We start from the raw sequence: 27,432 nt of genomic DNA, 5'->3' as shown, positions 1-27,432 counted from the left end.
TATTTTACACATTTACTAGTCAAGACTGTTATAAGGTGACTCTTAGTTGTAAGAACTAGTTGAATTGCAAATAAAATCATGGACCAGGGAGCAATGTTCACTGTGGACAATGGTGTGTGATAGGCCAGCTCTCTTTCTGGTGGTAGCTGGTGGTATGTAGGGAAATCAACAAGCTCATAGTCAAATTCAGCCAAATGACAAAAAATTGATTGGTCTCTAAGGGCCACCTTTATTTAACTCTGAGAAGAACACGTATAATTTGATATATGTTTGATAAAGAGCAATGGGGTAGCCTTTGCTTTCACCTGCACCACTGTTTAGTCAAAAAATAAGTTTAACACTGACTTCCAAATAAGTCAGGGTAAGACTCAGCTGAAGATAAAAACAAAAACTCTTTGATGTTATCTTTATATTGTTGTGCAATGGATTGACCTGGGGTGCTCCATCACTCCCTTCCTCAGTTGGACATGGAGAGAAAATATGAATTAAGGGCAGGGAGAGGTCACTCACTGAATATCATCATAGGCAAAACAGAATTTTCATAGCAAAAGTATTTTAATTTATTACCAATCATAACAAAACAGGATAATGAGAAATAAAGCTAATCCTAAAGACAACCCAGCTCTCCCTCCTTCCTGGGCTTAAACTTATTCCTGATTTTCTACCCCTCTCCCTCACTGGTGTAGCGAGGTAGAGTATGGGGTTATGGTCAGTTCTCATTGCTTCTGCCACTGCTTCCTCCTCAGGGCAATGAGTCCTTCCCCTCCTTCAGCCTGGGGTTTCCCTCCCATAGAGAACAGTCCTCCACAAACTTTTCCAATGCGAGTCCTTCCCACCGGCTGCAGTTCTTCAGGAACAGCCTGTTGTGGGTTTGCTGCAGTGCCACAAGTCCTGCCAGGACCCTGCTCCAGCATGGGCTTCCCACAGGTTCACACGCTCCTTTGGGCATCCCCCTGCTCTGGTGTGGGCTCTTCAATGGGCTGCAGGTGGATCTGTGCATCCCTGTGCCCTCTCTGCATGGGCTGCAGGTGGGTCTGTGCATCCCTGTGCCCTCCATGGGCTGCAGGATCACAGCTGCCTCACCAGGGGCTGCAGGGGAATCTCAGCTCCAGCTCCTCCTTCTGCCCTGACCTGGGTGTCTGCAACGCTGTTCCCCTCACATCTTCTCACCCTGCTCTTCCCTGGCTGCAATTACTTCTGCACAACACCTTTTTTCCTTCTTAAATTCTGTTTTCAGAGGCATTACTCCCATCACTGGTTGGCTTGGCCTTGGTCCATCCTGGAGCCAGCTGGGATTAGCTCTGCCTCTGCTGCAGGAAGCTTGCAGGAGCTTCTCAAAGAAGCCACTTCTGTAACCCCCCCTGCCACTCAAACCTGGCCACACAAACCAAATACAACTAGTCTCCAGTAAAAAGTGAACATCATCAGCTAGATGTTAGAATTATTTCCCATTCTCAGTAGGCAACAATGCACTGATAACATTGGAACTAAGTGTTGATAACACTCAAACTAGAGGCAGCAGTGAAAATTTCTGGATAGTAAAAGGCAAATAGGAGTGACCTGTACAGCATTAGCAGGTAAGAAATAAAATGCAATTTGTACATGTGTTGTAAATGCAATTGCTAAAAAAGAAAAGTGTCTGAAATAGATTGGGTAACAATGCTAACTGTAACAACACAGGAGACATATGTAAATATTGTGGTTTTGTGCTCTTATTTTTTATTTGAATGAAAGCAAATGTTTCCTCTTTCCTCTTCTGTGATTGTCCAGAAAGAGAAACCAGTAACTTCCAAAGGAAACAAAGAAATAAGAAGTCTTCAAATACACAACAAATTTTTGAACTTCTCTTCAGAATTCATCCACTCCCTATAGCTGGAATTGGAAGTGTCCAACTAACTGAAGGAAGGCAAATCACAGCTGGGGTTTTCCATTCTTCCTGCAGCATCTTTAACTCCAAGTGAATCAACTCCTGAGTTGTGGAAAACAAATGTGGAAAATGTGCCCTTTTTAGCAGACATTTTATGCTAGCACAATATAAGACTATTTTAACAGAAGTCTCACTGGGCCTGAGCTCTCCTGTTGCTGCAGTTAAGAACACTGTTTGCCCAGAACTGCAGAAATGCATTTCTTGTTTTCCCTATGAGAAGTGCACCTTTCAAATCAAAGTTTTAAAAAAAAATGGGAACAGCTAAACATTAAATGAAAAGGCAGAAAAGGGCCTCAGACAAAGGAACAAATCCATCCTTTTTTTTTGCTCCACGGCACTGAACAAATTTAAAAGATCAGTTTGAAGACATGAAGTTAAAAATGGATGTGGGTAACACTCTAATTGAGCTCAGAGGACACTGGTTTTATACTTCATTCTGCAATATTCAAAGGAAACAAGAAGTTAAACTCTAAATTTGACCCCACTAACATGAAGATTATCCATCTGCTTCAAGACAGACATGCCTCCAACAACTTACAGAGTTTGACTTTGTGGCCACTCAAAACACTGGACCAGTCTACAAAGCCAGTGCCAGGTAAATAACAAAACGTGTAGAATAAGAACTGAGTCAATTAGCATGACAAAATTACAAGTTTATTGCAAAGTAAGGTGAGTTCTTAAATTAAAGGCAATTAACTCAAGAAGTTGAAGGAGATCCTTAATGATCCCTTAGCCAAACTACAGTTTAAGTATATTGGGAGTAAAACAGGGAGTCAATTAAAAGAATTGATTACAGCAGTCAGCTCAAGAACTGTTAAGCAGGTTATCCCTGCTCATTATCACAATATAATCCAGTTTTGAACATTCTGTTTGGCAAATTAATTACCACAGTTAAACAAGACAGGAAGTCAGTCCACATCTTCAACTACAGAAATTCCTTCCTTTTTTTCTAGCTTGGATACCTGCATGTAAAAAAGAAACCAATTCAGTAGCAAAAATAAGCTGCTTCTTCCATCAACATCTCCTACTGGTTGTAAAAGAGACACACAAAGATCAGGTTTTTATGAAGCGAATAAATCTTTTGGTTTGACCAAATGCAGCTAATCTTGTGGTGTAACGCTGGAAAAAGCAGAGGATGGCCTGCAGGTATCTCATCCTTGCAGGCAGATTTGCCAGCTTTCTTCTGGCAAATCTGAAGGAGCTGCATCACAGTTCCTTCAAATTGTGGCAGCTATTAAAATCCCAGTGAATATTTTGGCACCTGGAAGTGCATCATTTTTGCTCTGACCACAAATCCTTTAGTTCAGACACAGCTCCAAGGCAGAAGCTACAGAGTTCCTAGGGTTGTTCTAAACCCCCTCAGCCAGGTAGAGCAGAATGACACGAAGATTCCAAGAGCAAATCTCGTAATTCCCAGCAAATTATCTTAAATTATGATCTTAAATTCCTTTTACTCCTATTCCTTCTACAGCAAATGCAAAGGGCATTTTGCACTACAAATGAGTGGATAACTAAACTGGCTTGACTACATCCAAAGCAGAAAAGTACTTTCTACAAATCCAACAGATTTCTCTATCATTAGCACTCCAACTTGTTTCCATTCACAAATGAGCTTGAGCTGTAACATGACTCTCCTACAGGAAAACCTGGCATTACCTAACTAAAGGTGGGTTTTATGTCAAGTTTATGCCATATTTTCACCGTCCTGTTACTACGCTAGAAAAATTTTAAGTGCAGATTGAGTCCCAGGAGCAGAATCATCAGTGGCACACTGTCCTAGAGAGTGATTCTCTTCAGAATTACAATTGTGCTGAACGCCTTCAGTAAGAAGAAACTCTTCCTATATTCCTTTTCTTGAATAGGGCAGATTTGACTCAAACCACTGCAAGTTATCAAGTTATCATTTTCCAATCTTGCAAAGAGCTGTAGGAGCTATTAGTTCAGGTTACTCTAATCTACACAATAAAATCTTCCCTAAACTTGACTCCTGGTTCCCAGGAATAAGTTGCAATGACCACTACCCTTACAGAGCACAACTGCTATTACATACAAATCTAGTTAGAGAATGTAAGAATATCTGCACCATTAAAAGATCTTAATCACATTTATTGTAAGCATAAAATAATTACATTTTGGTCCAGACCCTACAAAAACATTTTCCCAGACTCCCACTGAGACCAAAATAACTTTTGTCCTGGACTTCAGTGGGAAAAAGTCCAATGTGATGTAAAAATCCCCCACTACAATTAAGTACAGCACATGGTAGCATTTATCCCAGGTTTCAAGGTAGTAAAATACTATTACAACATGTCTGGCATTTCACAGATGAAGGAATTAGTATTTTATTACATGTATAAACATATTCTAAAAAGCAACTGGGGCGTAAAATCTCTGCCAGAAAAACTTCAAGGTGCTAAAATTCTTCACCCCAGCATTTGTGCCACAAAAGAGACATTAAAAATAAGTTTGAAGGGGTGGCTAAAAACTATAAAAAGTAAAGCATGGTTAAAATAATTGCCTGGGCCCCTCCACATCTCAGTGCTCAAACTGAGCATGGTACCATTACTGCTGCTGTGTTTGAGCAAACATGAATTTGTGGGTCAGCTAACTTGAGATTCAAAAAAGGAATTGTTGCAGAAGCAGCTGGGAGAAGCACTCACAGTGAATTGCTGCCTCTTACACTTGCTCTCCTCACACTGACGTGGGTCAAATCTTAATTCTGCAATTAAGCAGATCCCTTCAGACAGGTCCTAAACTGAAACCAAAACACAAAAGCTTGTTTCTCCCATTAGTACAGGACTTCATGAGTCTGGGTATACCTATTACTTTCAGTCCTCAGTACACGTGTTCTTTTATTTTTTCTTGTTCTTGTTTTCATAGCAGTATGACAAAAAAGAACCTAAACAGCCTACACTGAAATCAGGGGATTTCACCTCACAGTTATGTGAAAAGAACAATCAGTTATTTCTGTAATAACTGCTATCCTATGTGCTAGTTGTCTTTTCCTGAGATTCACTGAAACTGGGCTTGACCCACTTTGAATAATTTAAATGCAAAATCATTCCAGAAGCAGAAGGCATTTACCTGCTTGTCAGAAGGCATTTACCTGTTTGTCTATACACCTGAACTGCCAGGACCATGAGATGTTGTAGAGGAAAGGCCTCAGGTCGAAGCGGTTGTCCTCTGGACTGTAGTTTTCAGCGTGGTAGGAAGGAGTGAGGGTGGTCATTTTGTGCCTGTTGACTGAATACATCCTGAAGAAATGCTTAACCTTGGATGCCACCTGGTGTACAAAGAATGTAGCTTTTAACCAGATGAAGTTTCTTAGTATTTTAATTTAAAAACTGAGAGGAGCACAGTGTTTTGGAGACTGTTTTCTACTTTTACACGGTCTAGATATTCTTTCAAAACAAGAGACATTTTTTGTCTCAGAACACATAACCAAAGGCTTCAAGAGTAGTTGGTCATCTGTATTTTAGAGAACAATTTTCCCCAAGGTATAATTCTGAAGTAATTATTTTCAAATTACTCAATTAACAAATGTTTTAGCAATTTGCAGCATGAGACAACAAGCTCCATTTAAGAGATCCAGTCCAGCTTTTCCAGCATACTCTGCTGTACCTGCAGAATAATCTCTAAACACAAAATAATGAAACTATTACTTTCAGTTAAAAGGAACCTGACCTTTCTCCAAACATGCTCTATTTTGGCAAAAGCATTAAACTACTTGATTTTTTTTTTCTCTTTGGTTTTGTTATTACCTCTCTTGGAGTAAAAATTTCCTTCCATATATCAAGTAGCTTACAGAACATACTGTATGGTCCAGCCTTTCCAATTTTCCTTAATTTCCCATAGATTGAGAGCTCTGCATATGTCATCCCCATATCTGCCTGAAAACGCACACAGAAAGTCAAAGAAAATCTTAACTATGCAAATTTTAATGAATACTTTCATGGAGCAATTAAAATAATCCAGTTAAATCAAAGAAACACCAAAATGATATTGTCAATACCAAAAAGACATAGTAATACTATGAGCAGAAATAGAAACAACACTGGTATTTCTCTGAATTGGGAGATTGGAGGCCACAGAGGCCATTTTATCAGTCCTCTCCTTTTCAAAGTGATAGCAAAGAAAAGGATGTGGGGAGAAGAGTGCTTTGCCACCAGTCATTTTCATAGCAGTAAGGCCCTGACTTTCTAGTAATATTAAACAAAAACATAAAATAAATTGCATTTTACAACACCCATTCTTTTAAGTGCCGAGAAACCTAAAATAATTTAAAAATGTTAATTTGCTGTTTTGGAAATTATTGTCAACACAGATAGGGTTCTAAGTGTACAAAAATCTAAAATAATTCAAAAATATTAATTTGCTGTTTTGGAAACTATTGTCAACACAGATAGGGCAGGTGTGGGGAACTAATGCCTTGTTGGCAGCTTTAAGACTGGTTATAACCCACCTGTCAGTAAGCATAGTTACATACAGGAATAAACAAGAGCTACAGGACAAACCTCAGATTTTGGGGTAAGGCTTAAAGCATTTTAATGGCACTGCTCACTATTACCTTGTTACCATAATATTTTCTGAAAAATCCCTTTGCCAGGATTTTTCTCTTGAGAAGCTGAGAAGCCTCAGAAAAGAAATGTCAACAATAATTATCTGATTGCTTGGAATGTGGTCTTGAAGTTGCTTACCAACACGTGCATCTTTGATTGGTTCCATGTGAATTGTTTTTAATTAATGACCAATCCCAGCCAGCTGTGTCAGACTCACCAAGTCTGTCATGGGGTTTTATCATCATTCTTTTCCAGCCCTCTGTTTGTATCCTTTCTCTATATTTAATATAGTTTTAGTATATAATTTTTTGAATACAATATCATAATATAATAAATCAGCCTTCTGAGAACATGGGGCCAAATTCTCATCTCTCACCTCACCCTGCAGACCCAACAACACCACATTACCTCATCAGTTTGAGCCACTTGTCCATCCACCAGGGGCTCCAACTCTGCAGTGGGTGGAGCTGACATTATACTGAAAGGGAGAGGGAAAAGGAAAAACATGGATTCCATGCAGTCTTATCAGTGTTGGTTTGTAAAAACAACACTTCATCCCAAAAAATGAAGCACCTGGCTCAGACAGTTCCTCCAGTGGAATGAACAAACACAGTCACTGAATCATTGCTCACCTCCTGAGGGCTGTGAGCTGGAAGTTTTCAATGCAGTACTGAATGAAGCTCTTCAAATCAGTCTTGCTGATGCCACCAATGGGGTTGATATCAGCACTGGAGCAGTCGTACTTGGTCAAGTAACCACGGAGACTGAGCAAAACAGGAAATTTTATACAGCAACAGTTAATAATAATGTAACTGCAGCATAATATATAACCCTTGACACTATAGAGAATTTATATGTAGCATAAAGAAAGGGAGAAACAAACTGCAGATTAGTAACATATTTACACCTAAAGGGCAACATGTTTAACTGCAGCAGGGCTATCCTAAAGCCATGAAATTTCCAGATGATACTTTAACAATCATAAAGCACTGCAAAACTATCCATGTTGAGGCAATATGTTCAAAACAATTAAAATACTGTGATGACTAATTAAAACAATCTCAGATCTCAAAACACCCACACAACCAGCACACAGTACTCCCACAGCTTTAGAGGTTACCACTCCCACAATCTTACAGCGATTGCTTTAATCTTCAGATACCAGCTCTACTTAACAGTACTCCAGATTTTAAGGTCTGCTTTTTCAGCTAAAAGTTCACATCTTCATTCCTAATACAGTAATTGAAAATTCAACAAATTGGGAAGTTAGCCTAGTGAATGCACAGGTAAGCTCTACTGAAAACAGGATTTTATGGGAAATGCTATAGCAATACTTTGGCTAAACCTCTGAAAAATACACAATTTCCCATTCAAGCTGATTTACCTATTTTCATTAATTTCACTGTTACCAGTGCATTCTTAGGTTGTTACCTCTTCTGAGCATAATCTACAGAGGTATTTGTTAGAGTTGCAGGAAATGACAGTGACCTGTTACACGTGGGTTTGGATTCCCAATTTTCACCAACCTTTCATCCACATTGGCTGTTCCCAGCACCAGCAGTCCCCCTGGCATCCCACGAGCCCACAGTGTCAGCTGAGCAAACAGGTAGGCAAGGACCATTCTTATTCTAGCCTGCAGAGAAAAATGAAAAGGAAAGCAAAATTTACATAGCAGAGTGATTTCTCCCCTAATCAATTGTCTAAACAAGGTCATGAAGAATAAAATTTGGGCAGGGTAAGCATTTTTTGTCACTATAGGACATGAAAGAACACAAGCGCACACTGCTGCTCTCAAGGTGAAGAAAAAAGGAAGATTATTTTCTGACTTTAACATTTATAGTTTTCTAAAAGTGACAGTGGATTGGAGGGTGACAGTGTCACCTCTCCAATGACACTGGACAAACTAACAGTCTATCACATTTCTCTTATAAAAGAATGCAAAACAATGAGTTATTCACAGAAAATGTGTGAGAAAGTTAGTTACAAGAATGTAAATATCATAAAGATTAGAAAATCTTAAAGAATTAGGGTGACCAAGCATGACTGCAAGAAGGATAGTCTTGTGGAGAAATTGCTGAACACAGTCAGGAAATCCAGGTTCAGTACCTGCTACTGCCACAGACTGAGGAAGTTTCTCCTGGCCAGCTGCAAATTGGGGAGTAATTGCCATTTGCTACCTCTGATAGCACTAACAAGGGTCCATGATGGATGAAGCATGCAGATAAACCATATCCTTTTATAGAGTAAATAAATCTCTCTAGTCTAATAGACAACATTTCTAAAAAGTTTACATTGCTTTTGTCCCCATTCTGAAACTCAGCTTTTTCTAAGGATGGCAGCAATGCCAAACCAACCTAGGATCCAGCTCCAGCAGAACTGTTGGTAACGTTAAGCAAATATCCACACTCCTCTGTGACCTAAACCTCTCCTGTTGCCAAAAAGCTGACAAAGAATTCAATGTTTGCTTCCAGAGCAAACAGTTGGATTTCTCCAGTAACAGAGAAAGATCAAGTCCTCAAATTAACAAAAACTATCAAACAGGATAACTAACACTCGGGAACTAAAGCAGAGTTGTTGGTTAGTTTAGAAAATAAAAAAAAAATCAACCCAAAGCCCACAGAACCAAAAGAGTGTGATGTGATTCAGCCTAGAGGACACACACCTGCACATTCTGGAGTGCCAGGCTCTCTCTGCTGCTCCCTCCATAGACAAAAAACTTGGGAGTTCGACCTGTCACCACACTGAAGATCCTCACAACAACTTTCACAGCTGCATCGATGTTCAGGCTGATGTGGTAGCTGAGAAGAATTCAAGCACAAGTGACTCAGCCAGCACAATCTGACTAGATAAAATAGGAAAAAACCCACCAAAAATCCACCCATCAAATGAGGTTTTAAGGTGCTAAAATCTCAGATCTGGTAGGAAGAATCTTGGGAAAGAATAACACTTCTCAGAGTCTGTTTCCAAAATTGCATGTCCTTCGCCAAATGCTTCTAAGTTGGCATCATTTTAACACTTTAGTAATAACATCTGTAGCATTCCTACTTAAACCACCTCCTATTCCTCTCTTATTTTTTTCTCCTTTTTGAGTTTGAACATTTTAGATGTAAGTCTTTGCCAGAATGTGATGGTTTTTTCCCACCACTTCTGAGCTTGTACCTGCCTATTTGCTCAGCCAGCAGCTTGGCCCTGTTGCAGGTATCCTGGGAGGAGTTCTCACTAGCCATGTAGCACGTGGTGAGGACACGCTTACAGAACTCCCGAGGATCCTCAGGGATGTAGGTCCCATCATTCACAATCCTGCGTGTATCAGCCAGCACATCTGCATCTGAGGACAGAGCAGAAGAAAGAGAACCGGAGTGGAAATTATTGTGCTCCTGCCTTTGCAAAATGCGCAAATATCTTGTACGCCCCTTGTATTCCAATCAAGCTTTACAGTGCCCATGACAAATAAGACTACTACATATATCTTCCCAGAAAAATTTCATCTATCAAATAAAAGAATTGCTGATTTTTCTTCTGATTTTGAGCACAGAAGTGTTAAATCCTTTAGATCTACTGAAGAATTTTCATAGAAAACACGATCCAGTATGCACAAAGACTTAGCTAAAAGCATGAAGTCTGCTTAAAGCCAGAACTTAAAGAACTTAAACCATTCCTAACCATGCTTTGTAGTGCTGCTTTTAACAGAAGGGGAAAATTCTCAGAATAAACTGAAGACTACATCAGCCAAACTAGTCTGAGTTCCACATCCAGTTCTTAAACCCAAACCAGAAACTATTATGCCAATTCAGAGAATCTGAATTTGGACACACATTTTTACTGGATTTTCTGAAGAGATACAAAGGACCCCATTAGAACGACAAAAAAAGAGTCTGCAATTAATAAGCTCTTGCAGCTACAGCACCCAGCTAATATTAACTTATCCATAACCATTAATAAACACAGCTGGCCAGACACACAGATTTACTTACTGCCATTCTTGACTGCCAGGCAAACCTGGTGGCACATGGAATAAACTATGCAAGCTGTAGCAGAGCTGTCAATTCCACCACTCAGAGGTAGGAGAAATCCTGCCTTCAAAACAGAGCAAGGAAGAGGTTCCACATAACAAAATAAGGAAAAAAATATGTACTGTACCACTCACAAACACACTCCTGTAGAAGAATGACAGGCATTTTCAAGACTTCATATTGTTCAAGGCTTATGTATTATTGAGGAAAAACAGAACAAACCACCCAGAGGAAATCCTCTAAACTCTCATCAACTGGGTAATCAAATAAGCAGTCAGTGTAAAACCCTTTGCCTTGAAAAAATTCCAGTTGTATTTACCGTCTAGTAAGACAGAAATGCTAATAAAAAAGGATAATATTTTTCATATATACTTTACTATTGCACTGAATGACAACTTCATGTCACTTTGCTGCACTCAGAAAAGCACAATTCCTAAGGGAAAGGTGCACAGAGCATACTGAAATCACACTTGGAATACAATTTTTAAGTGTGACTGAGCTACCAGTGAAAAACTCAAACTTGCACCTTGGACTAACATCAGTTTGGGTTACCAGCAGCACAGGAAAACAATTTGGATTGTGCCTGTGGCACAAAAGAAGTTGTGTATTGCAAGGGAAAAACAAACCCAGTTGTTCTTACCTGTTTGCTGCGCCTTAAGTAGTCCCAGAGCCAACATGCAGGTCCAAGGCTGAAATTACAGAACATGATTATTCTAAGAAGGTTAGGGAATAACACCTAAGCAAGTCAACATATTTACTGTGGTCTTCCAATGAGAGATTTCCTTTACTTATGTCTGAACAACATCTTATCTCTTTCTTTGAGTTTTGGGGTTTTTTTTAAACCAAAATAATTTTCAAGCAACAGATTCAGCATTTGATTACCTGATCTCCTCCTCAGGACTGTGGTGTCTCCACTGGATTGGCATACAAGTAGGAACAGCTAAATCATCGGGACACGACAGAGCAAAGTTCACTTTTACTCTGGGATAAGGATTCACTTTACTTGCCTAAGCAATAGTACAGAAGAATTCAGAAGACACCAATTTTAACATAGTTTAAAAAAAACCAGCTCTCTAAGATACTGTGAAAATCAAGACATGCAAATACTTCTTACATCCAATACCCATTCAAACTTGGCACAGTTTGCAAACACAAAGAGTTCTTACCGCCAAGTTACGAGATGAAATCTCTGCTCTGTAACTTCGAACATCCTCCAGGTCCAGAGTGGCAACCAGCACCTCCTGTGGAAAGGCTTTTAACATTAGATCACTCTACACAAACAGATAAACAATGTTTGGCAAAAGAAGTGTCATCAAGAAATGCCACAGCATCAGCTGTGGCAAAGGAAAAGGCAAGAAACGTTACTGGGGAAAGAGATGGAGCTTGCACATAATGTGAGAAAAGCTAGATGACAAATCTACTACTTTCTGAAATCAAAGTGAAACCTTGTGCCCACAAGACTGGGTCATAATTAGAACATTGCAGCCTTTGCCCTTTCTTCCTTAAATAAGGCAATCTCAATTAACAGAGTTTCTCCTCCTCATGGTGATTGCATACAAAAATGTTTTCATGAAGTTCTTCCACTGTGAGAGTTCTTCCTTCATCACAAAAGCAGGAGAGCTACTGTAGGTAATCAGATGTAGTTGAATAGCATAATTAAAATACACCCTTCTTAGTCTAGAGATATGGACCTAGATCTGGAATGTTTGGAAGTGTTGAGCATAAATGTCCCAGCAGCTATGGGGTGAATACATTACCACATCATCCAGAGAGAACTGGGATCCTTGTGCAACTGTTTCTCCATTTATGGAAATCATTGCACAGCCATCATAATACAGACGATCACCATCACAGCCTTTCTGGTTTGCTAAAATATATATTCCACCATTCTGCCAGAGAAACAAACATGCAGGGAAGAGGAAACAAAAAAGCTGTTCAGAATGTAGCACCTGACAGGATGTTTAAAATCAAAATGTTGTTTCTCTGCTCCTGCTCTCCTTACAAATTTCCTCTCCCTTTACATTGTGAATGATTTATGGCTGGGATTCTCTCTTGACAGGAGTCTCTTAGTAGCAAGAGTCATTCTCTCAACCCAAACAGAGAGAGCTGCACTTCTAAATTAAAATTCTGAGTTCAAACTGAGGTTGGGAAAAGCAGGAAGGCGATGACAGAAGCTGTGTTTGGATATCAGAGGAGAGAGCAGATACTGTTAAATATAAGCAAAGCATGCTAAACTACAATGACAAAGCAGCTTTTTCACAGTGCAATGTACACTCGTTGCTTTATTTTTGCGCCTATCACTGTTAGATAGGATTACAGACCAAATAATAAGTATCTTCTCATCATTTTTCAAACACCCAGAACTTTCCAATAGAAAAGCACACACCTTGGCTGTGGCAGAATTCACCAAATCCACCCGGGCATGAGCCTTCCGCAGCACGTGGTGACTCCCAGAAGAGTTGGTGAAAATTTCCACTCCATCAAGTCCCATCTCAATGTGAGGGCTGTCAAAGCAAAAGGCACAAAAATAAATCACTACTGTGCTGTGAAAACTGCAAATGTCATTAAAAATCACTGACAAACAGAAACATTTATGTTACTGTCAGTTTTCTGCATGTCTTAGCTCAAACAAGGATAGGGCTTTCAAAAATATCTGTTTTCTTGCATTGCCCAGCTCCTCTGTCAAAGACCAGCAGTGCCTGCAGAGGTCAGGAGGGCTTTTGCTCACTCTGTTCTAAACAAAATGCCTTCTACTCTATAGAAGGCCAGATCTCAAAGAAAGAGAGAATAATCTTGGTCTGAAAGGGTAACATGGATATACACTGCAAAGTCAGTTGTCCCATTTTCCTTGTCTTTTAGTAAATGCAAAAACAGAACTACAAGGAGAAGATTTTTGCTGCTTTTTTTCTTTTTCCAATGTCATAAGAAAGAAATACTAAAAAACAAAAATCCCATCTTCAACACACCACATCTGCAGTTACAAGGAAATCAATGCAACTGGGAGATTTGGAAAAGTATCAGGAATGTGAGCACAAGAGTTACCTGTCATTTATTTCCTTAGGTCACTCTTTTCATTCTGCTTATTTTTGGTATTTCTTCCCTACCTTCTTGTTTCAAGTTTATTTAGTTTAACAACCAACATTTCTTTGCCATCCTGCACCTAGCCTAATGAGGTCTTTCCCATGATGTATGTATTGCTCCTAATTGTATTTTATCTTACTGGCACTTTCTGAAAGATAAATTACACAGAAGAATAATAAGCAGATCTCTACAAACATTTGATTCAGGCAGCTACAGGGTATGTTTTAGATTACTTTTTATTTCCTCTTCTCCTTTACCTGTTTGGTGCCCAGAGTTCTTCACATATTTCTGTTCCTAGGCAGGTATCTTTGGTTGCTAGCACTGCATCCCCAAAAGGAACAGTTTCCTGAGGAAAAACAAGAACATTCTTACACACATGCAGTAGAATAAGCTGTTCAATTCAAAAACTTGAACTACAAATCTTAAGAAAACATAAATTTGAGTGCTTACTTATGTGAAATTAGTGACACAATATCAATCACATTATACCTTCTTTAATTTTATACCAAGTTGGATTAAAAAAAAAAAATTAAAAAAATCTGAAATGCAAATTTCTGGACTGATTGAAATTTCATGATTTTATTTCAGTAGTATACAGATGCAGAGCTTTGCTTAAGGACAGGTATTAAACAATCTACAAAACAGAGACTGTCTGTTGCTAGAAATCACACTCATGCTTTAGTGGGAACTAGCATAAATTTTAGATCCTTCTGAGCAAATAAGGTTTAAATTATTTTTAATTTAATTTTTTTAACCTAAAAACACATACTCAATTCTAGTCTCAAGCACAGATAAACTCAGTACCAAAATTGTGCAAAATATGGCAATCAAGGTTCTGTATGTACAAATAACTGAGGCAGATTTAAAATTTACTTGCTTTGCTGCAACACACTAACATAAATAATGTTAAATTATGCTGTCATTTAATGCAACTTAGAACCATCACTGAAATATATGAATCTAAATCATGACTGGCAGCAGAATTTTGGAGACTACAGTTGTTAATTGCTGAATCTGGAAGATGCAAAATTAAAAAAAAAAAACAACAGCTTACCTGTCCAGTCACTTCCTGAATTATCCTGGGCAGAAAATATTCCTCCACATGTCTAAATCAAGTTAAGAGATTGTGAATACATCATTACATAAATCACAGCATAAAAACTGGTTCTCATCTCACCTTCTAACATTGGTTAAAGAAACTCTATTGAAGTTGCACAGGGCTGTGTGTGTTTAAAAAATGAAAAAAAAAACCAACTTCATATTTTCTGTGGAATTAATCAGAAATGCTAACATTTCAAGATAGCAACATCTGTGCTTCAGAAAGGCAATGTAAGGAATGCCCCATCCTGGCCAGAAAGCAGAGCTAACAAAGAACACACCATGCAAGGCAAATGCCAGGTGCAAGTTTCTCTTTTTGCAGGGTTACTACACAAGCAGTGCAGAACCAGCTGGGGCTCAGAGGAGGATCAGAAGTGCTTTGCTGAGACCCTGGAGCGGGAAACATTCCCTGACTACAAGAGGAGTGCACAGCATCAGAGATGAGTGCCAGGTGTGTTCTGCAGCATCATAAGGTAGGCAGCTTTCATTCACTGCAGAAGTTCTGACAGAGCTCATCCATTTCAGTGTTTGCCAGCTCAGGACTGGGATGCAGCACTCAGGAGACAAACAGAGCCCCTCCAGTCCTGAGCTGGCTGTCCTTAGAAAGCACACACCAGGAAAATGACACTCTACACTGGCTGTAGGATAAAGCAGCTCCACTTTTTTTCCCCTCCAGCTCAGCAACTCAGAGTTTGACTGCTCAATAAGCTTCCTAACCAAGCTGCAACCATGTGGCTTGGCTGACTCTGTCCTGCTGCTCTCCCTGTAGCAGCCAGTGAGTATTTGCTGTAGATATTTCAACCCTGCTGCTGTGGCTGCAAACAGCAAGCTGTGTTTTTTAACACAATTCCTAGAGTTGCCAGAATACCTTGCTTTGCTCCATGGGGTGAACCATCTAAGTTCCCTGTAGTTTCCTGAATTTGCCAGTGATATTTTTGGTCTGATCAGAAGAATCTTCCTTAAATAAAACAAAACAGAAAAACTGGGTTAACACAGGATGTACAGCCAAACAAGCCTATATATGAACACTGATTAAGAACAACTTCTTTTCTTCTTTTATAATGTAACATTTTTAAAGTTTCTTGCAGACTCAAGGGGTTTTTCTGAACTTTTCCAGAAAGCAGTGGGAATTCAGTTTCCACAAATCAGAAAAGAAAAAATAGATCATGAGAAACCTTAGTTGTCTCTCAGAATTTAGCAAATATGAAGATAAACCCATCCCTCTAAGTAGCACTGAAGAATCTTGCTTGAAGGCCAAACTGGTGCGTGAAAAGATAATGTGTTACCTCACAAAACATATCAAGAACTACTCACTTATTTAAAAAGATCACTCGACAATTATAGCGAACATTTCTGTGCATAACAGGCCTGTGAAAATAAGAACCAAAATCAGCAATGACTACACTCATTAAATGAAATTATAAAAAGCTACAGAATCTACTTTACTGCAAAAACTATTCAGAAGACCTCACTGGAGGGAATCAAACAAAACAAAATGTGACGTTTTAGCTTCTAATTTTTTAGTTAAAGTAGTAGCTAGAAAAAATCTGAGTTACTGACTGTGGTGTCAATCTCAGATATATCAACTACTACCTGAGCCTTAGGAACATGAGCAGCACACCAGAAGATTCCCCATGGCTGGGCCAGGTTATTTAATCAAATGTGACCTCCCGTGACACTGCCAACCCAGTTCAAAATCAAACCAGCTTTACACAATTATATCAATACTAACACATTAATTTTAAAGATATAATTTATCACCCTTCCTTGTGTGTCAGCACAAGGCTTATAATGGCTTCAGTGAGTTTCACATATACTTATGTTGTCTGTCAGTGAAAACAGCCCCCACATTCCCACAAGACAATTTATAAAACCCTTTGAGTCACACCTCACACAAAGTCTGACCTGTGACAATAAGTACGAGACATTAAGATTTCCAATATATTACTGTAATTATCCAATATATAACTGTAATATATAACTGCAATTATCCTATTTCTCTCTTGAAGGGATTAGCCACCAGCAATCTTTGGAAGGATTATCTTTTAGAAAGTGTCTGCATGTTGCAATCCTGGTCATGGTAGTTAAAAGGGGAAAAGCAGTGCAGTTCCTAAGATATGTTTGAGAGTTTGGTGCAGAGCCCTCGCTATCCAGAGCATGGCACAAGCAGCACTCCCTAAGGACTTATACCTTTATCACAGGTTTACAACAACAAAATAAACTTACATTCCCACATCACAGATAATATCTTGAGTAGCTGGAGACTCCAAGAGCTTTTCCAGAACTTGAAACGAATGCAAGAGTGTGTCAGACTCATAAAAGTGGTCTGAGCAGCCATACCCACTGTGTATAGAAACAAGGAGAAACCAAAAATTCAGCAAGATGAGCACCAGAGCCAAAGAACCAACACTACTTCAGACAGGGAGCATTTCACCCACATACGTAATTTATATAGAAAATGAACAAACAGTGCTGTCAACACCATCTCTATTTACAGCATTTAAAACTCTGCAGCGTTCTATATCACCCCATGATATTCCTTCCAGGACAGCAGGCAGAAATCAAAGCACTACAGCTTCCCTGCAGGAAAACTCACTGAAATAGGTTAAAAATTGTCGCTTCCAGTCAGGTTTCCAAGACAAGAGACCCAGTCCTGTGCTCACCACTACAGTGATTTTCTTTGCCCCTTTGACGGCCGCACGCTCCAAGCACGGCTCTGGGCACTGCAGCGCCTCGGGGCCAATGCTCTTCCCGACTGTTCTTGCACAGTTCACTGGAATCGCACCAAAGCAGAGCCAGCAAAGCGCCCTTACCAGATTTCGAGCTCTGGCCCAAGCCGGTACCGGGCTCCTTTGCTCTTGGCGATGTCGATACCTGGAAAAGTGTTGGGAGTGCAGTGCGTGAAAGAGACAAGGGCTGCGCTGCGCCGCCCGCGGTGGGAGGGAGGGAGGGAGGGAGGAAATGAGGGAGGGAAGAGGCTCCTAATGGCCGGGGGCAGCCAGCCAGCCATCTCGACACTCACTTCTGAAAATCCTCTCCAGGTTGCCCTCAAAGTCTAGAGCCCACTGGTTCAGGGCGCAGGTGGCCACGGTCACCGCCCGGCCCATAACGGCCCCGACGCCTTCCGCGCTGCTTCCGGGGCGGAGCCGGGCTGGGGCTGCCGGTCCCTGCTCCGGTCCGTCCTCCCGGCCACTCCTCCCGGTCCGTCCTCCCGGTTCCTCCTCCGGCCACTCCTCCCGGTCCCTTCTCCCGATTCCTGCTGCGGCACCCGCAGCAGCCCCTGCACCGTCAGTGCTCCAAGCACGGGCTCCATGCAGAGCCGCTGCCCACCCGCGCTGTGGCGCCTCCGACGCCGGGCGCTGCTGCACGCCGTTCCGCACTTTCCGCAGTTTTATCTCCCCAGAGCCCTGGATAACGAGAATGCAGCCGTAGCCCGTTTCTTTACCCTGCAGCTTCTTTTAAGAAGTGTCCCTCAAACCGAGTTCAGAGTTCGGGTGCTGAAGGTGACTGGAACAGGGTGTTGTGCTCATTTCAGCATCATCCCAGCAGCTCTCAGGGTGCCTTCAAAAGCCAATCTCCTCTCTTATGTCCCTCATGACATATTTTGCTGCTGTGAGCCGCCTTACACGTGGGCGGCCTTCTTTCTGTACTAGAATCAGAATTATTTAGGTTGGAAAAGACCTGTAAGATCACTGAGTCCAACCACTAATCCAGCACTGCCGAGCACACCACTAAAGCTTGGGACTAAAGCATGTCCCCAACCACCACATACACACACGGCTTTTACCTCCAGCAATGGTGACTCCACCACCACCCTGGGCAGTCTGTTCCAATGCCTGCCAACACTTTCCATGAAGAAACTTTTTAATCTGTGATCTAAACAGGCCTTAGCACAACTTGAGGCCATTTCCTCTTCACTTGTTGCTTGTCAATTGGGAGAAGAGGGTACAGGCTACAGCCTCTCTTCAGGGAGTTGTAGAATGAAAGGTCCCTTCCTTGAGCCTCCTTTTCTCCAGGCTGAGACTGCATCCCCCCTTCCCCCCCAGGTCCATTCCCTTCTCTGGACACACTCCAGCAGCTCAATGTCTTGAATTACGGTGCCCAAAATTGACCCCACAATTCAAGGTGGGGCCTCAGCAGTGCCCAGAACACAGGGATGGTCACTGCCCTGGTCCTGCTGGCCACACTACTGCTGACAATGACAGGATGCCATTGTCCTTCTTGGCCACCTGGGCTCGTGTTCAGCAGCTCTCGGCCACCATCCCCAGGTCTTTTTCTGCGGGACCATTGGAAATCGCACAGAGCGGTCAGTGCAATGTGGAGAACTTAGTAACTCCTCAAGGCGGCTCAGTCTGGCTTAGGGGATCCATGCTGTGACCCAAGTGCAGATGTAAGCTATTTCCCTGGACACCATTCTCCCTTTATCGGCGAGCCGGGGTTTATCCGGTGCGCCGGGGTTTATCGGCGCGCTGGGGTTTATTCGGTGCGCTGGGGTTTATACGCGCTGGCTCCCGGCGGAGCGCAGGTCCCTGGGCAGGGGGCGGGACCCGCGACCCTCGCGCCCCTCGGCCCATGGGACGAGCGCGCGCCACCAATGGGGAGCCGCTGCATGGGCGGGCCGCGCCGGGGATTGGCTGAGGCCTTGGGGCGGGGGCGGGGCCCGGAGGGGCCGATAGCGCCTGAAGGGGCCGCAGGTGGGACAGAGGCGGAGCCGGGGTGGTCGTGGGGAGCGGAGTGAAAGTGGTGCCCGATCAGTTGTCCCTGATCAGTGATCTCCTGTCAGTGATCCTCGGTGAGAGAGCGGCTCCGGCCCCGCAGGTGAGTGCGTTCCTTCCTTACCATGTCTGGGATCCGGCCTGGAAGGGAGCAGCCGTGTGGGCAAAGGGAAGCGGCGAGCCTCACATCGCTTCTGAAAAGAACCTACGGGGGGAGGACTGAAGGAAATGGCCTAAAGGCGAGGTAGTGGAGATTGGGGTTTGATGCGAGAGAGTTTTTTTGTGGTCAGTCGTGGGAACAGGTTGCCCAGGGGAAGGTGGATGCAGAAGGTAGGGCCGGGCTCAGTCCATAGATAATGGAGTAATTGGGTAATGGATTAATGGAATAATTATCCATCAGATAGTGGATCGGGTTTGCCATGATGTGACATGTACAGCTGGGACGTCAGTCCATAGTGCCAGTTATAGGATGATGATCTTTAGCATAACAAGTGTTTGATCAGAATGAAAGCAAGCTACAGTGCATGTTCCGCAGAGATAGCTGAGTGGTGCCAAGTAAATAATTCTCTATTCCCACTGATTTTTTTACTTAGATGGGATTATGTCTTGTTTTCTATGGTGTAAATGACATATATGGAGCAAGGACTCTGTATCTAATTGACAGGGTCCCTTACCAATAATGTTACAACAGTAACAATTTCTCAAATTTAAGAAGGCAGTTAAGTTACAAAGGTTTAGGACAATGTGGTGCACATTTTTTTCTCCTTTTACATCTACATGTAAGTAGTAAGTGATTTATTATCTGTGCATCTTAAAAGAAATTTCCAGTTAGTGAGAAGTTTAATGGATTACTTTGATATCAGTGTTTTGATTAGGTTTTGCTGAATGTAAGTTCATAGGGAATTAATTGGTGAAAGTTTTTTGCTTCCTGTCCTCCACCCCTAAATTTTGTGTGGTCTGCAGTCTATGTAATAGATTTTAGTAACATTTATTTGTGATTCTCTTGTAGAGGTATAGGAATTATTGAGAACCAGCTGGAGTAATGGGATTCATATTTTCTTTCCTACAGGACATCATGGCTGCCCATCAGGAGAAAAAACTTGCTGAAGAAAGAAAACACCGAAACATGCAAAATGATACTAAAACATCTCAAGGCCAGTGGGGGAGAGCATGGTGAGAGAGGCCGATGACCCCAAGTAGTCCTTGTATTTCCAATTGCTTCATTCTTACTCTTAGAGATGCTGTATTCCTTTTAAACTTCCCTCTGTTAGTAACAGCTTTTTGTGTTGCTCTGCTCCAGAAAGCTCATGGGTACTTTGCTGTAGCAACAGGTGCTGAAGAAAAGTTCTTCAGGTTTTTTAAGGCAGAGAGTTTTCCAGACGGTTTGGGTTAAAACACACTCCTTGCAAAAAAGAAAAGCAAGTCATAAAAATTGGTCAAGTTTCTGATTCTTTCAAGGAAATAAATATTTCCTGAGGTTTGGAAAACAGGCATTCTGGTATCTGTGGCTTTCCCTGCTGACAAGTCCTGCTGCAGCAAGATTTATGACTCATGTCCCAGCTGTCAAAGAGTTGGGCAGGTATTATTAGGGCATTGTACTGCAGCTGGGAGCAGCAGCAGCGGCACAGGAAATCCAGCGTATGGCTGTCCAAGGTCTGTCTTTTCCAAGTTTCCAAGCTTTGCATAATGTTCTTGGGATTCCACTATCACTTCCAACTGAATACTCCACCAGTTAGAGCCATGATTGCCATCAAAAAACGTGAAGTGTGTAGTAAAAGTCTGGTTTTGGGGGGGGAGTTTTTGTCTAATCTCTTGCTCTGATCAACTGTCATAGTTTTAGAGCAGTTTGTGGCAAAGTATGTTCCTTGCTGAGCTTTTTATGGCTGTTTGACCCCCAGACATGTCTGTGCCTTGAGCACACATTTCCAGTTTTCATCCAGTTAAGTCTAGAAGGTGCACTGAAAAAATTGTCTGATGTAATTCATCTGTCTGAAACCTGGGGAGACAAAATGCTCTGTTTTGGATTACAGGGAGGTGGACTGGTTTTCCTTGGCAAGCATCCTTTTCCTGCTGATATTTGCACCGCTGATTGTGTATTACTTCATCATGTCCTGTGACCAGTACCAGTGCTCTCTGACTGATCCACTCCTGGACTTGCTGACTGGGAATAAGCATCTGTCTGACATTTGGAACAGGACTCCCATGCTGACCTACAGGGCTGCTGCCATTTATTCCCTTTGGGTCACTTTCCAGGTACATTACCGAGCTATGATCTGGATGCAGTGTCTGCTTTCTCCCACAGGTGTTGGATGAATCCTTTTACACAAAGGTTGCACTGGCATTTACTCTTTGGTGTTTCACAATTTCCAAGGTGTTATGTACTTGGAAAATAAGTAAAATGGGAATATACAAAAATATTCCTTGTGTGACTTATTCCTTAATGAGGTTTTTAAGAAAAAGCACCTATATAACAACAATATCCATTTGTTTTAAATTAATACACAAGAAATAAATCAAAGGACAAGGATCTGAATGTAGTTACCAACTGTCCTGCCTCCCCACCAAAAAAAGATGACAGCCTTACATAAAATACATCTTTAGAGCTGTAGAGTAGCTTAGATGTATTACTAGCCTAAAAGCACAACAGCTAAATATTGCCATTTTGTCTTACCCAATACTTACTAGAAACTTAGGAGAAATGTTATATTTGGTATTAATATGTGAGGGATAGTGTTTTGAGGGATTTTGTCTTGTCTGTACTTAGTGTGAAGGCATTCTCTCTCTTTTAGGTGTTTTTGTATGTGTCCATTCCTGATTTCTGCCATAAATTTCTGCCTGGATATGTGGGAGGTGTACAAGAAGGTGCTGTCACCCCTGCTGGTAAGGTCTTCCTTGGAATATATGCACACCATGTAATCTTCTGAAATTAAAGTATTTCTGTTCTTAGAGTCTTTAATAACCCATGTGTAACCAGAGGAAACATGGACATAAATGCTCTCACCTTCCTCACATGTTCAGTTCAAACAAAACTAGAAAGCAATCTAGGTCATCTTTTAGAATAAGTTATAGCATTTCTATCTCTTATAATTAGTAAAACTCTTGATCTGGTAGGCACCACACCAGCAATGGAAAAGTACTGGTTGATAGTTTTGGTACTTAATATAGTACCAGCAATAGTCAGTGGACTATTGCTGGTATTTGACAAGATAGTTTTACCTGCTCAAGCTCCATTAACCCAAGGGACTTGGACAAAATGTGTGATGTGAACTGTTACTGGTGGCTTGTTATTCTAGTCAGTTGTGGGGAAAGTCTAAATTCAGTTTTGTGAGGAGAAAAACTCAGTACAACAAAGCCTGATGGGTACAGCAGAGTCTAATGGAACTTCCAGAAAATTAAATACCTTTTGAGGTATTTAACTGGGCAATGAGGAGAGAGAGGTTATTTAATGAGCACTTGATTGAGCTTCTGTGTATTCTGTGCATATTAATTAAAACCTGCATTAATGTAGGGTCACTAACACTCCATTTTTTCTTCATATTTTAGGTGTTGTGAATAAATATGAAATAAATGGACTTCAGGCCTGGATCATTAGCCATGTGCTTTGGTTTGCAAATGCTTATTGCTTCCACTTCTTCTCACCTACCATCATTTTTGACAACTGGATTCCTCTCCTGTGGTGTGCCAATATCTTGGGATATGCAGTGTCCACCTTTGCAATAATCAAAGGCTACTTTTTCCCTACTAATGCAAAAGACTGGTATGTGGATTTTAGTAGTGAGAAAATACTAGGTATCAGAGATTAAAATTGTTAAATAGAAATAAGATATATAAATTGTATGACAGAGTATATTTCACTGGCACAGAGAGCTAAGCCAGTGTATGGCAGTGATTCGTTCCTTCACTAGCACCATCCCCTATGTTTCTTGCTCCACACCATGGATCTGGCAGCCTCAATGTCACAGATACACCCATCCTAAAAATAGTTATACTTAGACTGTTCAGAAGTGTTACCAAGAGTAAACTCAGGCACCTCTGAAATTCTACAATTTAGGTCTATTAATGTAATACTTTGGTCGGGCCAGTTTGTGTTACCTTGCACAACGTTACATGGTTTTATGATTTTTGTTATCACTACATTCTTGATCTGAATTGTGTAGGCAGAGTAGCAGTTAGCTGTATTTGTATATAACTGTGTGCATTTCTAATTTTTTTTTTTTTACAGCAAAATCACTGGCAACTTCTTTTATGACTACATGATGGGGATTGAATTTAACCCTCGAATAGGGAAGTGGTTTGATTTCAAGCTGTTCTTCAATGGGCGCCCTGGGATTGTGGCCTGGACTCTTATCAACCTCTCCTTTGCTGCCAAACAACAGGAGCTGCACGGTGAAGTGACAAACTCCATGATCCTTGTCAATGTCCTCCAGGTAAATTCTGAGGAGGAAATTAAGAAACAAGTTGGGAAATAAGCTAGTATGAAAGTAAGAAAAAAACTCCTTCCATGGAAATGAAACTGAAGCATTTTTCCTGGCCTGAAACAAGCTCATTCAGCAATGGGACTTCAAGTTTGAGATCATATCACAAGGCAGAACAGACATTAAGCTGATGCTGTTAAACAGGGTAACTGGTGAAAATGCTCCGTTATTAATGTGAAATTATTATGTTGCAGGGTATTTATGTTCTGGACTTCTTTTGGAATGAAGCCTGGTACTTGAAAACCATTGATATCTGCCATGACCATTTTGGATGGTATTTGGGCTGGGGAGACTGTGTTTGGTTGCCTTACATCTATACTTTGCAGGTAAAAATGTGTACACTGTGTATTTTGGGCTAACAGGAGTGAAACTTTCCAGAAACATTCTTTCTAGAAGTTTAATTGTTCCTGAAATGTTTCTGTGTAGTCCCACTGTTGAGAAATTATTGCAACATTCTTTGTAACAATTCTCCTGTAGGAAGGCTTCCTGTCCCGGCATGGCTTTGACATCTTTTCCTCTCCTGCCCTTCTTTTTTGCTCATTTCTGTCATTGACAATTGTGTCTGCATACTTTTCTAAATCGTTTCAGTCTCCTTTCTTTTTACTCCTTGTTGAGGGTCTTATGGTTAGTGGTGGTTTGTTTGTGTTTTGTTCCTTGGGTTTTTCCTTCTGTCCAGTTTGCATCCTTGCAACTTCTCTCTTCTTGTTTCAAGGAATTGATCTGGCATGCTGAGCCTCTGTTGGAAGTAAATAGCTGATTGTTTTTTGTGCTCCCCAGGGTCTGTACTTGGTTTACCATCCCGTCCAGCTACGCACAGATTATGCCATGGGGGTCTTGATGTTGGGCTTGCTGGGTTATTACATCTTCAGAATGACCAACCACCAGAAGGACCTGTTCCGTCGCACCAATGGCAACTGCAGGATCTGGGGGAAGAAGCCAGAGTACATTGATTGCTCCTACATGTCAGTGGATGGCACCAAGTACTACAGCAAGCTGATGACCTCGGGATTCTGGGGCTGGGCACGTCATTTCAACTACACAGGAGACCTGATGGGCTCGCTAGCCTATTGCCTGGCTTGTGGCTTTGAGCACCTGCTGCCTTACTTCTACATCATTTACATGACCATCCTGCTCACTCACCGCTGCATCAGGGACGAGCACCGCTGTAGCAGCAAGTATGGGAAGGACTGGAAGTGCTACACTGCTGTAGTGCGCTACCGGCTCCTACCCGGGGTGTTTTAAGGCTAAAATATGCAGGATGCAGGGGAAAGAAAAAAGAAGAAACGTACAGGCATACCATGTTTAAAGTAAGTGAAGTGAGGCACTGAACTGCACCATTTTTTTAGAAGACTCTTGTAATTGGAATACCCCTCTGAATCACTCCATTCCCAAATTAACTTGGAGTTTAAGAAAAGATGCTATGTATTGAGACTCCTGAGAAATCCCAAAGCTGGGAGGTAGCCTTACCCTTGGTGGTAGCAGGGTTCTGGAAGCAGTTTGCAGTAATTCAGGAGAGAAGAAAAGAGTTCTGTCACCTCTTTAGGAAAGAGGTTTTCTGATGCAGCTGCTTGTGGCCATCAGAACCTACAATTGAGAACAGCTGCAAAGGCGGTTTGATTGTTGATTGCTTGTCAAGACATGAACAGTGGAAATACTGAAGAAGCTGTTCCGAAATAACTGTTATAATCTAAAACAAAAGTGAAAACTGTCATAAATTAGTGCAATTTTCAGCACCTGACAATATAGAACATGACCAACTGAATTTTATTTTGCTACTGAAACCAGACTTTGTGAAACTACTGAGCTGAGCGTCCTTGGGCTGGAGTAGAGTTACTTTTTTTTCCTAATAGCTGCTATGGGCATAGTTTTGAATTTGAGCTGAGACAATGTTGATAACACAGGGGTATTATCCTGAGCAGTGTTTACACAGCATCAAGGCTTTTTTTGCATCTCACCCCCACCCACCACGGAGTGGTCTGAGTGAGTACAAGGAGCTGGGAGGGGACGCAGGCAGGACAGCTGACCCAAGGAATATCCCAGGCCATATGATATCGTGCTCAGCACATAAAGCTGGAGGAAGAAGGAGTGGGGGATGTCAGGAGTGATGGTATTTGTCATTTCAAGTCACAATTACGTGTCATGGAGCCGTGCTTTCTTGAAGATGGCTGAACATCTACCTGCAGGTGGCAAGTGTGGAATAGATCCCCTATTTTGCTTTTTTTGTGCGCAGTTTTTCCTTAACCTATTAAACCATGTTTATCTCAACCTGTGAGTTCTTTCCCTTTCCTGATTCCCTCCCCCATGCTACTGTGAAGGAGGGAGCAAGGAGCTGTATGGGGATGTGTGGCATTCACATTCTCTGAAAAATCCCTTCACCCATGATTTTCTCCAAGGAAGCTGAGAACCCTCAGAGAAATAGGAAAACAATAATTACTTCATTTGTTTCTGATGTCTTTAGATCATGTGGAATGTGTTTGAGATTGTTTACCCATAGGTGATTGCTTCATTGGTTTCTGGTGTGAGTGTTTTCACTCAGTGGCGAATCCGTGAAAAGCTGTGTTGAGATTGGAGAGAGTCACGACTTTTCATTATTACCTTTTTAGCCTTCTGTAAATATCCTTTCCACATTATTTAGTATAGTTTAGTGTAGTATCCATTAATATAATATAGTGTCTTAAAATAACAAATTAACCGCCTGAGAACATGGAGTCAGACTCATCATTCCTGCTTTCATCTGGGAGCAGCACAAATGCAATAGTGGCAGTTTGAGTGTGGGAAGCATGTGTGCCGTGATGAATTTCTGGAGATGGCCGCCACCCTGAACTTCTGCGCATCCTGCGCAATACGGAATTTTAGGAGCCAGCAGGCCACTCTGGGCAACAGGCGCCCAAATTCCAAAGCCACCACTTTTCCCTGGGAAACAAAACTCACTATCCCCGGTTCCTCATGGCAGATTGCAAGAGCTACTTGGCCCCGTCAAACCTGCCCAACTTGCAAGTGGTGCCAGCGTAGGTCTGGGAAGCATCTTGCACATTGCGGAATTTCAGGAGCCAGCCAGCCACTCCAGGCCACAGGCCCCCAGACACAAATGCTAGCCACTTTCCCGGGCAAGCAAAACTCACCACCCAGGTTTCTGATGGCAGATTACAGGACACACATGGCACTGTCAAACCAGCACCAGTTCCAAGTGATGCCCGCTCAGGGCTTTGAAGCATCCTGCGCAATGCGGAATTTGAGGAGCCAGCCGGCCACTCCAGGCCACAGGCCCAAAACAAAAAGCCACCCCTTTTCCCTGGGAAACAAAACTCAACCAGTCCAGGTACCTGATGGCAGATTGCAGGAGATACTTGGTGCTGTCAATGAAGCCCGATTTCTAGCAGGTGCCAGCTTGGGTCAGGGAGGCATCCTGCGTATCGTGGAAATTCAGGAGCCAGCTGGCTACGTTGGGCCACAGGCCTCCAGAAAAAAACGCAGGCCATTGTCCCTGACAAACAAAACTCACCTGCCCAGCTCGCTGATGGCAGATGGCAGGAGCAACTTGGCACTGTAAACCCAACCTCAGTT

The 27,432-nt window shown here is 41.8% G+C and overlaps 2 protein-coding genes across 4 annotated transcripts; one reads left to right on the top strand and one right to left on the bottom strand.

Moving 5' to 3' along the window:
• Nucleotides 1-1,778: 1,778 nt before the first annotated feature.
• NADSYN1 (NAD synthetase 1) lies at nucleotides 1,779-17,806 on the bottom strand. 3 transcript variants are annotated; one of them, XM_054276009.1, is made up of 22 exons: nucleotides 17,701-17,806; nucleotides 17,492-17,552; nucleotides 16,905-17,021; nucleotides 15,993-16,046; nucleotides 15,547-15,636; nucleotides 14,635-14,686; nucleotides 13,838-13,926; nucleotides 12,886-13,003; nucleotides 12,257-12,388; nucleotides 11,666-11,740; nucleotides 11,382-11,506; nucleotides 11,140-11,188; nucleotides 10,461-10,563; nucleotides 9,646-9,814; nucleotides 9,149-9,284; nucleotides 8,013-8,119; nucleotides 7,119-7,250; nucleotides 6,895-6,964; nucleotides 5,689-5,817; nucleotides 5,034-5,210; nucleotides 2,814-2,889; nucleotides 1,779-1,969 (listed from the first exon to the last, which is right to left on the bottom strand). In XM_054276009.1, the coding sequence occupies exons 1-21, from the start codon at nucleotides 17,783-17,785 to the stop codon at nucleotides 2,836-2,838; spliced, it is 2,124 nt and encodes a 707-aa protein (XP_054131984.1). In that variant the 5' UTR covers nucleotides 17,786-17,806; the 3' UTR covers nucleotides 1,779-1,969; nucleotides 2,814-2,835. The 3 variants fall into 3 exon arrangements, with proteins under 3 accessions (XP_054131984.1, XP_054131983.1, XP_054131985.1); XM_054276008.1 differs by lacking the exon at nucleotides 1,779-1,969 and having other exon boundaries at nucleotides 1,976-2,889; XM_054276010.1 differs by lacking the exons at nucleotides 1,779-1,969; nucleotides 2,814-2,889; nucleotides 5,034-5,210 and having other exon boundaries at nucleotides 5,715-5,813.
• A 1,557-nt stretch (nucleotides 17,807-19,363) lies between these two features.
• Nucleotides 19,364-26,952, top strand: DHCR7 (7-dehydrocholesterol reductase). Its single transcript, XM_054275628.1, has 8 exons — nucleotides 19,364-19,496; nucleotides 20,463-20,566; nucleotides 21,424-21,646; nucleotides 22,183-22,273; nucleotides 22,937-23,150; nucleotides 23,616-23,820; nucleotides 24,063-24,194; nucleotides 24,646-26,952. The coding sequence occupies exons 2-8, from the start codon at nucleotides 20,469-20,471 to the stop codon at nucleotides 25,108-25,110; spliced, it is 1,428 nt and encodes a 475-aa protein (XP_054131603.1). The 5' UTR covers nucleotides 19,364-19,496; nucleotides 20,463-20,468; the 3' UTR covers nucleotides 25,111-26,952.
• Nucleotides 26,953-27,432: the final 480 nt, after the last annotated feature.

Source organism: Melozone crissalis, unplaced genomic scaffold (genome assembly GCF_028551555.1).
Source record: "Melozone crissalis strain CALT ecotype California unplaced genomic scaffold, PUWL_Pcris_2 ptg000018l_1, whole genome shotgun sequence".
Lineage (NCBI taxonomy): Eukaryota > Metazoa > Chordata > Aves > Passeriformes > Passerellidae > Melozone > Melozone crissalis.
This window is presented reverse-complemented; position numbering and strand designations above follow the sequence as displayed.